The 12,865-nt window shown below is 51.3% G+C and overlaps 7 protein-coding genes across 7 annotated transcripts; 4 read left to right on the plus strand and 3 right to left on the minus strand.

Annotated features, from left to right (window-relative positions):
* Positions 1–97: 97 nt before the first annotated feature.
* PICMEDRAFT_73579 (hypothetical protein) lies at positions 98–1,012 on the plus strand (the record flags this gene model as incomplete). Its single annotated transcript, XM_019164522.1, has 1 exon — positions 98–1,012. One exon carries the CDS (start codon positions 98–100, stop codon positions 1,010–1,012), a length of 915 nt encoding a protein of 304 aa, XP_019017218.1.
* A 603-nt stretch (positions 1,013–1,615) lies between these two features.
* On the minus strand, positions 1,616–2,926 carry PICMEDRAFT_21426 (hypothetical protein; the record flags this gene model as incomplete). The annotated part of the gene is made up of 1 exon (XM_019162200.1): positions 1,616–2,926. A coding segment is annotated over one exon (1,311 nt), but the record flags the coding sequence as incomplete, so codon positions are not given.
* Positions 2,927–3,185: 259 nt separating this feature from the next.
* Positions 3,186–4,591, minus strand: PICMEDRAFT_152785 (hypothetical protein). The gene has a single exon (XM_019160748.1). The coding sequence runs from the start codon at positions 4,378–4,380 to the stop codon at positions 3,355–3,357; it is 1,026 nt and encodes a 341-aa protein (XP_019017220.1). The 5' UTR covers positions 4,381–4,591; the 3' UTR covers positions 3,186–3,354.
* Positions 4,592–4,727: 136 nt separating this feature from the next.
* On the plus strand, positions 4,728–6,032 carry PICMEDRAFT_73581 (hypothetical protein; the record flags this gene model as incomplete). The annotated part of the gene is made up of 1 exon (XM_019164523.1): positions 4,728–6,032. One exon carries the CDS (start codon positions 4,728–4,730, stop codon positions 6,030–6,032), a length of 1,305 nt encoding a protein of 434 aa, XP_019017221.1.
* A 473-nt stretch (positions 6,033–6,505) lies between these two features.
* Positions 6,506–7,831, plus strand: PICMEDRAFT_12543 (hypothetical protein; the record flags this gene model as incomplete). The annotated part of the gene is made up of 1 exon (XM_019159944.1): positions 6,506–7,831. One exon carries the CDS (start codon positions 6,506–6,508, stop codon positions 7,829–7,831), a length of 1,326 nt encoding a protein of 441 aa, XP_019017222.1.
* A 540-nt stretch (positions 7,832–8,371) lies between these two features.
* PICMEDRAFT_73583 (hypothetical protein) lies at positions 8,372–9,631 on the plus strand (the record flags this gene model as incomplete). The annotated part of the gene is made up of 1 exon (XM_019164524.1): positions 8,372–9,631. The coding sequence occupies one exon, from the start codon at positions 8,372–8,374 to the stop codon at positions 9,629–9,631; it is 1,260 nt and encodes a 419-aa protein (XP_019017223.1).
* Positions 9,632–9,841: 210 nt separating this feature from the next.
* PICMEDRAFT_17329 (hypothetical protein) lies at positions 9,842–11,680 on the minus strand. Its single transcript, XM_019161546.1, has one exon. It carries the CDS (start codon positions 11,634–11,636, stop codon positions 9,900–9,902), a length of 1,737 nt encoding a protein of 578 aa, XP_019017224.1. The 5' UTR covers positions 11,637–11,680; the 3' UTR covers positions 9,842–9,899.
* Between the last annotated feature and the right edge of the window lie 1,185 nt (positions 11,681–12,865).

Genomic DNA, 12,865 nt, shown 5'->3' on the forward strand with positions numbered 1-12,865 from the left:
GCCTTTTTTCAGCCAATTTGGACAATTGTGCAGAAGTTGTTCCTCTTGTTGTCGTGATATTGTGTGCTTTTAGTAAGTAAAACAAACAGCAGCAGCAATGGCAGAGAAAATCGAAAAAAAGCCAATCACAATTTCCAACCTTTTGCTTGGTGCAGGGTTGAACTTGGCGGAAGTGTCGTCGCTTGGTCAGCCACTCGAGGTGACCAAGACCACGATGGCGGCACACAGAGACTTTGGTCTCACGCAGGCTGTGAAACATATCTGGAAGCGTGGGGGTCCGCTGGGGTTCTACCAGGGGTTGATTCCTTGGGCATGGTTCGAGGCGTCCACCAAGGGTGCGGTGTTGCTTGCGGTGATGACGGAAGGTGAATACCAGTTCCGGGTGTTGGGTGCGTCGCCGTTTGTGTCCGGTATTGGTGGTGGTATGCTTGGAGGGTTGTCGCAGGCGTACCTCACGATGGGGTTCTGCACGTGCATGAAGACGGTTGAGATCACGCGGACCAAGAGCACGAGCGACGGCAAGCCTGCCAAGAGCACGTTCACGGTGTTCAAGGAGATCTACCAGAAGGAGGGCATCCGCGGTATCAACAAGGGTGTCAACGCGGTGGCCATGAGACAGATGACCAACTGGGGGTCGCGGTTTGGTTTGGCCAGATTGGCGGAGGACTGGATCAGGAACTTCACGGGCAAGAAGAAGGACGAGAAGCTTGGCGCAGTGGAGAAAATCCTCAGTTCTGTTGTCGGAGGTGGCTTGAGTGCCTGGAACCAGCCGTTCGAGGTTGCGAGAGTGGAGATGCAGAGCAGGGTGGACGACCCGAACAGACCAAAGAACTTGAACGTTTTCACGACCTTGAAGTACGTGTACAAGACCAACGGGATCAAGGGCCTCTACAAGGGTGTCACGCCGAGAATCGGCTTGGGTGTCTGGCAGACCATCTTCATGGTGTCGTTGGGAGACTACGCCAAAGAGTACATTGCCAACTGGGGCAAGCCTAAGCCAGCGCTCAAGTGAGTGAGTGGGGCGCTATGTAGTGTATACGTTGCGTGTATCCATCTAGTCTTGTTTTCAGTTTAATACTACGACAAATATATTCCTTGAAGAAAGATTTGCATTGAGGTTGAGACAGAGAAAAGCTATATGAAAGATGGGGCGTCGATGAGGACGGCAAAAAAAACTAAAAACTTTATAATGTGACTGAATGAGTGAGTGTGTTTGTAGTGCATGCATGTAGTGCACCATGCTCTTTTAACAACGCGGTCGTTGCCGGAATATTGGCAACGGCAGTTGTAATAGGAATGCAGTATGGCTGGATCTGGAGCAGACCGCGTCAAGAAATGGAAGACCAGGTATTTGTAGACTATCAAAGGCAAAAAACACCGATGAGCAAGAAAAGAAATTGGAGTGGAGAACTGAACAAAGAGTATTACAGAAAAAATAGTAGGGAAACAGAGTAAAGTGAAACAAATAATAAAAAAGAGGGTGATGACACTGGTGATGTGGATAGTGATAGTTGTTTGCTGATGGTGCTAATGCATGCAAGTTGAAAGCGTGGGGGTCTCCCGTTGTTCAGGAGTAAAGAGTGAAAAGATTCTCCTAAAAGTTTTTCCTTTGGACACCCCATTTGTCGTAGCAGTACAGGCCAACAAAGGTCAATGTCAAACCGACCCATTGTTGCATACTCAAGGTGATTCCCTCAATGAGAATGCTGCACGAAATAATGATTATTCTCTTTAGAATGTTGGCAATGGAGTAATTGACAGGCGACACCATGCCCAAGATCTGGAACGCCATCAAAGATTGGACAAAGTGCGATAATCCGTACATGAGGATCAAATAGGTGAGTTCTGGGTTGAGGTCGGACAAGGAAAACTGCAATTTGTTGTTCATGTTTCTGTACTCGGATAGCAAATAGAAAGGTAACGTCAAGACAAACCCGACGACGGAGCAATAGAACAAGACGGAGATTTTGTCAAGTTTCTGGCTGCTGCTGTTGGAGAGGTTGTAGTTACCCTTGACGTTAAAACCCGAGAGTTCAGGGAGCGACGTTGGGGAAGGAGGGGCCGATGAGCCTCCAAACATGTTGAAAATGGATTTAGGAGTCTTTGGAGGAGACATGGAGATTGGCAAGATTGGGGTTGAAGTGGCCGATTCGGCACGCGTTATTCTCCAATTGAATCTGTTCAAGAAGTCCTTTGCTCTACGCTCAACGTCCTCGTCGTCCTCATCGTCGGAGTTGGTGCTTTGGTGGGGGTCTGGCTTCAAGGTTTCCTTTGTGGAGGAGCCATCGTCCCAGGTGAGGATCTTCTTGGCGAAAATGTTCTGGGAGACAAAGATGAGCATGGAGATAAAGGCAAAGGCACTGCCCTTGAAGAAGAGGGAGTCCGAGATGTTCAAGTTGTCGTTTCTAGTGCAGCAGAGCATGACACCGGTGACCAAGGGTATCAAAGTGAGGTAGGTTTTCAAAGAGAACTTTTTCTTGAAGACGACTCTGTAGATGAGGACTGTTGTCAGAGGGGAGAGGGCCTTGATGGTGTGGACCAGGGAGACGGGTATGATGGAGGTGGAGTTGTGGGAGGCGATCTGGCCGATGAACTGGAACATGCCCATCGGGACGGTTGTTTTCAAGATCAAGGAGGATGGATAGAGGAAGTTTTTCCGGACGGAGTAGTGTGTGTCTGTCAGGAGCGGAGGGAACGTTCCGTCGGGGAAGTTCTTGAAGCAATTGACGTTGAGCATGTGTTTGGCGTACTTGACGGAGATGAGCAGGACCATGCAGAAGATGCCGCTCATGACGAACTGGATTTCCGTGAGCGTGACAGGGTATTTGAAGTCTTTCAAGATCTCCTTGGTTGTGGACGACGACACGACGGACGTGAGGTACCAGATGAAGCACAAGGAGATCAACTTGAGGTTGACCATCGGCAACGACACGAGTTTGCGCAGGTTGACCTTGTGGTAGAACCGCGGGTTCAACTGCTGCTGGCTGATGGGGTCCAGGTAGTACGAGGATGGCATTGTGTGGCAGAGATGGAGATAGAGATAGAGATAGAGATAGCGAGTGACTGCAGTTAGGAAACGAATCCAACTAGCGGGGGGGAGTGATTTTGGGAAGCGAAAGTGGGTGGGGGTGGTGTTGCGGGTGTATGGTTCTTGTCTTGGACGATAGAACCGACTAACAGGTGTGTTGAATGAGACAAACAAACAAAGCAACCAGACCGAGAGAGAAGATTTTTTTTCTTTTTCTTCCTTCCTTTCTTTTTTTTCCTGTGTTGTTAGAATCTTTCACCAACTCTGGGGAGAAGAAGGACGGGGAGAAGCAAACGAATTGCTGTGTCGGTGCTGTAGCGGGTGCTTTAGCTGCGGAGGACGGTGTGGTGGCAAAGGAGGACCACCTTAGCGGAGCAGCAGCTGGCGTACAACAGTGCCAGAAGCCACCAATTATCACCACCACCGCAGGCCTTGACCACGAAAAGAAAGACGGTGGCCCTAGTGGTGCAGCTGCAGCACCAGCACCTGGCTTTCTGGCTGCGCCAGGCCAGGCTCAATGGAATCCCAATGCGGGCGTGCAGCAAGAAAAGCGCATGCAGGGCCCAGAAAGGCCCGGTGGCTCCGCAGCGGGCGGAGTGCTGGCGCGAAAAGCCGCCAGAAGCTGGCCAGAGACGCCTGCGGGGTCTAGACCGTGGCGCTGGGCCCTGCGCCTGCCTGTTTGGGAAGCGGTGGGGCTGGCTTGTTGTGGTGTTGGACCGGATTGGGCAGCTGTGGCGCGGCTGTGCAGCGTGCAGCGCGCGCAGAGCAGGGGCAGCAACGGGGGGGCCGGCGCGTGAGCCCGCGTGGACGTGATCGTCGCGTTCCTGGACGAAAAAAAGCGAAGCCCGCGTACGTAAGCGGCGGCGGCGGCGGTGTACAGGGGCGTCGCAGCAGCGTCGCAGCAGCGTACATCCAGAGACACATCCAGCAGGCACATCCAGCAGGCACATCCAGAAACTCTGCACGTGACAATCGAAGTCTGGGCACCGAGATCGGCATCCAGATACACTTTGCAAATAGCAGGGGTCGCTAGGCAAGATAGTCTGTACTAGTAGCAGGAGCGCGGGCAGTTCTGCTGCCGTAAGCACGCGCAAACCTGCTGCCGTAAGCACGCAAACACGTGCGGCGCCCTGTATCTGCCAGCTGCAGAACTCAGAACCCGCAGTCGCGTCGCCTCTCGTCTTCCCTCCTTTTTTCTCACCCCCCCCCCCGGCGCTTCCGGCCCTCCTTTCTTTTGCTCGGGGAAAAAGAGAAAATTTTTCCTCTTCCCCGGCTTGCTTGCGTTTTGTTGGTCCGTCAACCCACGCACCCGCTATCTGTCCTCCCCCTCCCCGTCCAGCGCGCGCCACCATCTGTTGGGAGCCCCACAGTACTCCGAACAGCAGCAGGCCACACGCTCCGCTCGATTTCGCGGTTGGCCCAACGCCTGCCAGAGCATGCGATTTTTTTTTTTTTCCTCCTACTCGGCGCAACTGCAAGCAGGCCGTGTCCGTGCACCGCGGGTTGCTTTTCCAGATACGTAGATATAATATATATAATATATATATGTATAGAGATATATATATATATATGAGGACGGCTGCCCTCCCTGTGCGATGGTGCCCCGGTTGCTCTTTCTGTGAGTGTGTTGCGGATGCGTTCTTGAAGTGAAAGGTCGGTTCTGCACGTCTTCCTCCCCCTACCTCCTCCCCCGTACAAGATGTCTGCTGTGACGGTGACGGGATCAAACGATAACGCCGGCGGCTCCGGAGCCGGCAACGGCAACACAAGCGTGACCAAGAAACACGGCAACGTGGCGTCGTTCAAGGACGCCAAGACGGTGACCAAGGGCCTGGTGACGATCGACACGCTCGGAAACGAGTTCAAGGTGCCGGACTACACCATCAAGACGGTGCTTGACGCGATCCCTAAGCAGTGCTACAACAGGGACCTAGCGCGGTCGCTGTCGTACGTGGCAAGAGACATAGCAGTGGCAGTGGCGTTCGGGCTTGTGGCGCAGAAAACCGTTCCGCTGCTGCCCAACGCATACTTGCGGGCAGCCGGGTGGCTTGCGTACGCGGTGCTACAGTCGCTTCCCTACACGGGGCTGTGGGTGATGGCGCACGAGTGCGGACACCAGGCGTTCTCGGACTACGGATGGGTGAACGACACGGTCGGGTGGGTGCTGCACTCGTACCTCATGGTGCCGTACTTCTCGTGGAAGTACTCGCACGGCAAGCACCACAAGGCCACGGGCCACCTCACGAGAGACATGGTGTTTGTGCCGCCCACTAGAGAGCAGTTTGCGCACAACAGAAACGTGGTGACGCTGTCGGAGCTCGCGGCCGACGCGCCGCTGGTGACGCTCAAGGAGCTGCTCATGCAGCAGTTCGGCGGCTGGATCTGCTACCTGCTCACAAACGTGACGGGCCAGCCCCACCCAGAGGTGGGCAACCGCTGGTACAGCCCGCTGCTCAAGTCGCACTTCAACCCGGCGTCGCCCATCTTCGAGAAGCGGGACTACTGGTTCATTGTGCTGTCGGACGTGGGGCTGCTGACACAGCTGTTTGTGCTCTACGAGTGGGTGCGCCACTTCGGCGCCTTTGCCTGCTTCGTCCACTGGTTCCTGCCCTACGTGTTCACCAACCACTGGTTGGTGTTCATCACCTACTTGCAGCACTCGGACGTCACCCTGCCCCACTACGAGGACCACGAGTGGAACTTTGCCCGGGGCGCCGCCGCCACCATCGACCGCGAGTTTGGCGTCGTGGGCTCCTTCTTCTTCCACGACATCATCGAGACCCACGTGCTCCACCACTACGTGTCCCGCATCCCCTTCTACAACGCCCGCGTCGGCACCAAGGCCATCCGCGAGGTCATGGGCGACCACTACGCCCACAGCGACGAGAACATGTGGCTCACCCTCTGGAAGTCCGGCCGCTACTGCCAGTTTGTCGAGGGCTCGTCCGGCGTCAAGATGTTCCGCAACGTCAACGGCCTCGGCGTGCCTCCTGCCAAGGACTGACGCTGTTTCGCCTGCTCCGCCTGCTCCGCCTGCTCCTATATACACCCTACATAGAGATCTGTGTCTACAACCAACCAACTGCCTTTCTGTTCTGCCCCGTCTCCCTCCCCGTCTCCCTCCCCATCCGCAGGGGGTGTTCTCCTTGCCGCCGCCAGCAACCACGCGGCCTGCGCCGCGCCGCGCTAACGTGCGCTAGACGCCGCGCGGGCCCGACAAATTGCCCCATCGGGTCGTACCATTGTCTCGTCTGGCCCCCCTCCGAGCCCCCTGCCCTAAGCGTGCCCCGAATCGGCCCTTCTGCTATCTCCACCGGGGTTCGGCATGGCAGCCTGGGCTGCAAAGGGGCTGCTAGCAGGGTGGTGGCGGGCAGAATGGGGCTATAAAAGGGCAGGGCCTTGCCCCGTTGGATTTGTTGCCCGGTCAGACATGGTCGGACATCCGCTGGTCAGACATCCGCTGGTCAGACATCCGCCATGAGCACAACCACTACGACAACGATCAGCACGATCAGCAAGACCAGCAGCATCAGCGCTGCAAGCAGCACCGGGGTGACGGGTGGCGGCAGCACGCTGCGATGCGTCGCAGCAGGCGGGCCCACACGCAGCGCGGAGGCCGTGGACACCACGGGTCGGCGGTTCCGTGCTCCCGACTTTTCCATCAACGACGTGCTCAAGGCGATTCCGAAAGAGTGCTTCCGGTCGAGTCTGGCGAAATCCGGGGGGTATGTGCTGCGAGACGTGCTGTGCATGGTGGTGCTGGCGTGCGTGGCGCACACTGCGATCCCGCTGGTGGGGTCGGCGGCGCTGCGGGGGGTGTGCTGGGCCGTCTACGTGAACCTGCTGGCGCTGCCCATGACGGGGCTGTGGATCCTGGCGCACGAGTGCGGGCACCAGGCGTTCTCGGACTACGGGTGGGTCAACGACGCGGTCGGGTGGGTGCTGCACTCCTACTGCCTCAACCCCTACTTCAGCTGGAAGTTCTCCCACAGAAAGCACCACAAGAACAACGGCCACCTGCGCAAGGACATGGCGTACGTGCCGCGCACCCTGGACGAGTGGAAGCACAAGCGGGGGGTCGTGTCGCTTGCAGAGCTCGCCGAGGACTCGCCTCTCGTGTCCATCGCCACGCTGCTCGTCCAGCAGACCGTGGGCTTCCAGGCCTACCTGCTCTTCGACGCCACGGGCCAGCCCCACCCGCAGCTCGCCGCCAGCACCAGCTGGTGGCGCCGCCACTTCGGTGCCTCCCACTTCAACCCACACGCCCTGATCTTCGACAAGAGTAACTTCTGGTACATCGTGGCCTCCGACGCAGGCATCCTGCTCCAGCTCGCCGTCCTGCGCCTCTGGGTCCGCCGCCTCGGCGCCTTCTCCTGCCTCGTCGACTGGTTCCTCCCCTACCTGCTTGTCAACCACTGGGTGGTCTTCATCACCTACCTGCAGCACACCGACATGTCTCTGCCCCGCTACACCGACGCCCAGTGGACCTTTCCGCGCGGCGCCGGCGCCACCATCGACCGGGACTTCGGCTTTGTTGGCTGGTTCTTCTTCCACGACCTCATCGAGACCCACGTCCTCCACCACTACTGCGGCAGAATCCCCTTCTACAACGCCCGCAAGGCCACCGAAGCCATCAAGCCCGTCCTCGGCTCCCACTACCGCCAGTCGGACACAAACATGTTCAAGATGCTCTGGCAGGCCCTGCGCTGGTGCGAGTTCGTCCAGGGCGATAACGGCGTCATGATGTTCCGCAACCATAACGGCAACGGCGTGCCTCCCGTCGACACCCCCGCCGCCGCCTAGCCGTGCGCCTACCCTGCCTCCCCTGCCTCCCCTATTTTGTCTACCTCTTCCCCCCCCCTTTATTCGAGCCATCTTCCTTATCTCCAGTTTACTCTACCTTACTCTACTCTGCTTTTTTCCCTATTCTTATTCTACTTTTAGTCTACTTTTACTCTACTCTTGTTCTACTTTTATTCTACCCTATCTTTACCTAACCTACCCTACTTTCTACTCCACCTTTTACTCTGCTCCCACTTACGAACACTCCTACTATCTCTCTATCTCCGATCGGCTAGCCGCTTCTCCGTTTAAATACACGAACGGCCCAACGTTTTTTTTTTTCAACTCGCAACGGCCGCGGAAATAAAAACTTCAACACTCGCGAGAAGTAAAAAAAAACACGTACATGAGAACGATCACACGCAATAAACAGTCGATTTTTTTCTTCATGCAAAATTTTTGCACGTCTGAAAGCTACTGCGTCAGTGATTCTCTGGTGTTATCTTTCCTCTTCGGCTGTTCTCTCCAACAAGGTCTGCATCCTCTCTTTTCTCGCCGACCATGTCCACCACAGCAGCCACAACCAGCGTTGAAAACGCTACTTCGGCTACCAACAGGGCCCAGAAGCAGCAGAAGGTCACTGCAAACCTCTACGCCAAGGACCTCAACGGTAAGGAGTTCAAGGCTCCGGACTTCACCATCGCACAGGTGCTCAATGTCATTCCAAAGGAATGCTTTAAAAGGGACTTGGTCAAGTCGCTTTCCTTTGTCGCCCGTGACATTTTCTTCTTATTCTTCTTCGGCTACCTCGCCGCAACGTTCATCCCAATGATCCCCTCCAAGACCGTCCGGTTCTTCGCATGGGCCGCATACACCGTCATCGAGTCGTTCCCTATGGTCGGTCTCTGGATCCTTGCTCACGAGTGCGGTCACCAGGCCTTCTCCGAGTACGGCTGGGTCAACGATTTTGTTGGCTGGGTCTTGCACTCCTACTGCGGGAACCCATACTTCAGCTGGAAGTTCTCCCACAAGAAGCACCACCAGCACACGGGCCACATTGACAAAGACATGGTGTTTATTCCTCCTAGAACCAGCGAGTGGAAGGAGAAGAGAGGCGTCATGTCGCTCTCCGAGGTCACCGCAGACTCCCCAATCTCCTCCATCATCACCCTTATCATTCAGCAGACCGTTGGATTCCAAACCTACCTCTTCATTGATGCAACCGGCCAAAAGCACCCAGAGTTGCAGGACAAGTGGTACAAGAAGTTTGTCGCATCCCACTTCAACCCAGTGGCACCTATTTTCGACAAGGGTGACTTCTGGTACATCGTTCTGTCAGATATCGGTATCTTGACAGTCGGTTATTCCGTCTACCAGTGGATCCAGCATTTTGGATGGTTCAACTGCATGGTCAACTGGTTCATTCCTTACCTTTTGGTCAACCACTGGATTGTCTTCCTTACCTACTTACAGCACACCGACATCACCTTGCCTCATTACGAGGACAACGAGTGGAACTTTGCTAGAGGTGCAGGTGCCACTATTGACAGAGAGTTTGGTTTCGTCGGCTGGTTCTTCTTCCACGACATTATCGAGACTCACGTCTTACACCATTACGTCTCGAGAATTCCATTCTACAACGCAAGAAAGGCGACCGAGGCCGTCAAGAAGTTCATTGGTGACGACTACAGATACTCCGACGAGAACATGTTTGTCACCCTCTGGAAATCCCTCAGATCCTGTGAGTTCGTTGAAGGCGACAACGGTGTCTTGATGTACAGAAACCACAACGGCTTGGGTATTCCACCAATCGACAAATGATGCCCCCTCCCCCTTCCCATCTTTTCTCACTAAACTCTATCTTTAGATCTAGAAATTTCAGAATTATTCTTTCCTATTGTGTTAGTTTGTTGTTTTTTGTCGGTTCCCATCTATGTGGATTGATGGTATCTATACTATTACTCTATATGATTGTTGTATCTTTTTTTATAGCAAGCATAACTCAGCGCTCACCCTTTAATCAATCAACTAGCCATGTCCATACATTTACTATCATTCTTTTATACATTATACACATAAACTTTTCTGATCAATGAATAAAATCAACAACATTTTTGATTACATTCTCGTTCATGTATTTCCCCCAAAGCAAATCCAAGTGCTCATACTTGTTGATACCGTATATCCGCAACTCAGAACATTCGTCATCCAATTTCACCTTATAGTTTCCGTCTTGCTGCTCTTCTCCACTGCTCAGCTCCACATTTTCGACTATATGCTTTTGGCCAACCACCTTCCCATCCTTCACCTGAGTAAACCTCATATCATGGAATTCAGGCAACTGCCCCACTAACACGTCTATATCAACAAGTGAATCATTCATACCATATATTATTAGCAATTTCTTTATTTTGATGGTCTTATCGGTAGGATATTCAAATGGTTGGAAATAGTCTTGCTCTTGGTACATTTGAAACTTCTTCGACTTGATGATCTGGAACCAATGTACAACACATTTCACGGAGGTTGTGGAATAGAGATGATAATATGAAACCAATTTTTGCATTATGTCGATATTGTAAGATTTCCAACCAAATAGCACATCGTTTGGGATATCAATCAACTTCACAAACATTGGGGGATACGTTATTCTCCGCCAAAACATGACTGACTTCATTAAAATCTTGCGCCCAAAGAGCATATAGAGCAACTGAGGATCGAAATTGATAATCGAGTTGATCAACCAATTTGACAACTTCTTCGGGGTAGTAGCAGGTGCAATCAAAATGAGCTTTTCAATCTTGTCATTTAAATCATTGTTGATAGAAACAGATGACAAAATCTGCGAACAGCCCTGGCTGAATCCAATATATATCAACTTGTCAATTTCTTTCAGTTTCAATATATAATTTAGTGAAGCTGGGATATCGTACATGGCAAATTCATCTATTGAGAAATCCCAGAATTCTTTCTGAGAGGCTTTAAACCTAGAATGTTTATTTGAATATTTATTACCTCTGTTGTTGCCAAGGAAAACATCATAGCCTAATTCACATAAACGGAACGGTAAGTTGTCATTCTTGTCCAGCATTACACACCATACATCACTTGTCATCAATAGTCCGTGCTGTAAGTATACTGCCTTTCCATTAGGCTTAAATCCATTTGCTTCAGGGTTCAACCTATGTATTGTCAACTTGAACCCGTCAACCGTATGGGTTAAATGAGACTCTGCACTGAACCCATGCAACTCACATATTTGATGAAAGCTTTCGAAGTTTTTCAGTTTCTCGACTTTACGCAAAACATCATCTTCTTCAGAACTCTCCCCGTTTGCCAAGAAATGGTTATACGTTTCATTGTTGGTTTTGAATGATGAAAATATAAAGCGGCTCATAACCGTGAAAACATTTATGAAGGACTCGGGTAACAGGAACGTGATAGAAGAGATTACCTGTTCCAGTATTATCACCAGAATGGAAGATAAATTTTCCACTTGCTTCAAGAAAGACTCCTTTTTGTTTTGTCCGTGACGCCCATCATGATCGCTATCCTCTTTATAGTCTTCTTCAACTGCACTGTCCCCTTGATTTTTTTCTGCGCTGTCATTGAGAACGACCCCCTCAGTAAAATCAATCTGTCTTGCAGTACGGTCATTGCCATCCAGGTACAGTGTGACGTCCGATTCTCCCACTGCTACCGTTGTATTTGGTAAACTGTTTCTTGTTGGAGCGGAAGATAACGGGGAATTATTTATATTTTCCAACTGGTCGCTTATCGAGGGCCTATGTTTTCTTTTCTTAGGAGTGGTAAGTACGGATTGCATTTTGCTTTCCTTCTCGTTACTTCGATACCCAACCTATATCTGTCGAAATTCTGGGGGATGCTCAGGAAACAGAAGAAAGAGTGAAGCGGTTAGCCACTCTTGTACCTGTCAATTGTCTTAAACTGCGTAAGGTGCTCAATATTTTTTTTATCGCGGAGACAGAACACCGTTACGAAAGCTCTGCGCCATCTACGGTTGTTGCTTGGGTTGTTGTTCTTCTTTCCCTCGTCTCTCAGTGAGGGACTTACCTAAACGCGTACCAAGAGGAGTGTCAAAGCCAATGCTTACAAAAGGTTCGTAAGACAGGAAGTATCACTGCCTTTCATAACGCCCCAAATGGTGGCACAGGCAATAACATTAGCTCACTGAAAACTAGACACTAAGAAGGCCAAGCTCAAACCAGACAAATACCTACAGGCTCGAGCGAAAGCGGCAGTCCTGGACCAAGAGAAAAAGCATGTGGTATGCGTAGGTTTCTTTTCAGTCAGTAATGCTTTACAAGTCCTGCTTCCTTGTATTCTCTGTAACCTTTCCCAAGTTTTTGTAGATATACCTCTTTCCTTCCCGACACCTTTCCTGTTCTGCTGATTGAAGAGAGTGCTGACCTAAGCCTTTCTGTTTTTTTGACGGTAAATACTTTAGAAACTTATAAATGTTGAGATAAGATGCCGAAGCCAATCATGATCGAGTGATAAGAGATAAGAGTCTTATCATGATAAGGCATCTTAAGTAATCTAAAACTGGAAAGTTAGCCGCCATGATAAATGAATAATGGCAAGTTTAACCGAAGGTGTAAGTGTATAAATACAAGAGGTTTGTCCCTTGTATTTATGTTTGAGAATATTAGTTTGTAGGCTAGTTATATTAGTTATAAATTAATAAGCAACAAACATAAGAAAAAGTGAACATATACAATGGATATTCATAATAGAATAGCTAGATTACAACAGGTTATGAGCCAATTCGCTCTCACTTGCCCTAGAGATGAGAGCTTGAAGCTTTCTTCGTCTATGAACTATCCTAAATGGAACAGTTACACTGGTATGCTTGTTGCCACTCAGGGTGCTGGCCTTGACGTTTATTTTACAACTGGAGATATGATGTTACCTCCAGCTGAACCGATAGACGACACTCTAGTTATGCAGCTCCAAGTTGCATTGAACAATGCAATTCAAGTTGTACTGTTGAATACTGTGTCGTCAAAAGTGTTGTTAAAGTATCAGTCTGAT

Source organism: Pichia membranifaciens (genome assembly GCF_001661235.1).
Source record: "Pichia membranifaciens NRRL Y-2026 unplaced genomic scaffold PICMEscaffold_4, whole genome shotgun sequence".
In the NCBI taxonomy this organism is placed as follows: Eukaryota; Fungi; Ascomycota; class Pichiomycetes; order Pichiales; family Pichiaceae; genus Pichia; species Pichia membranifaciens.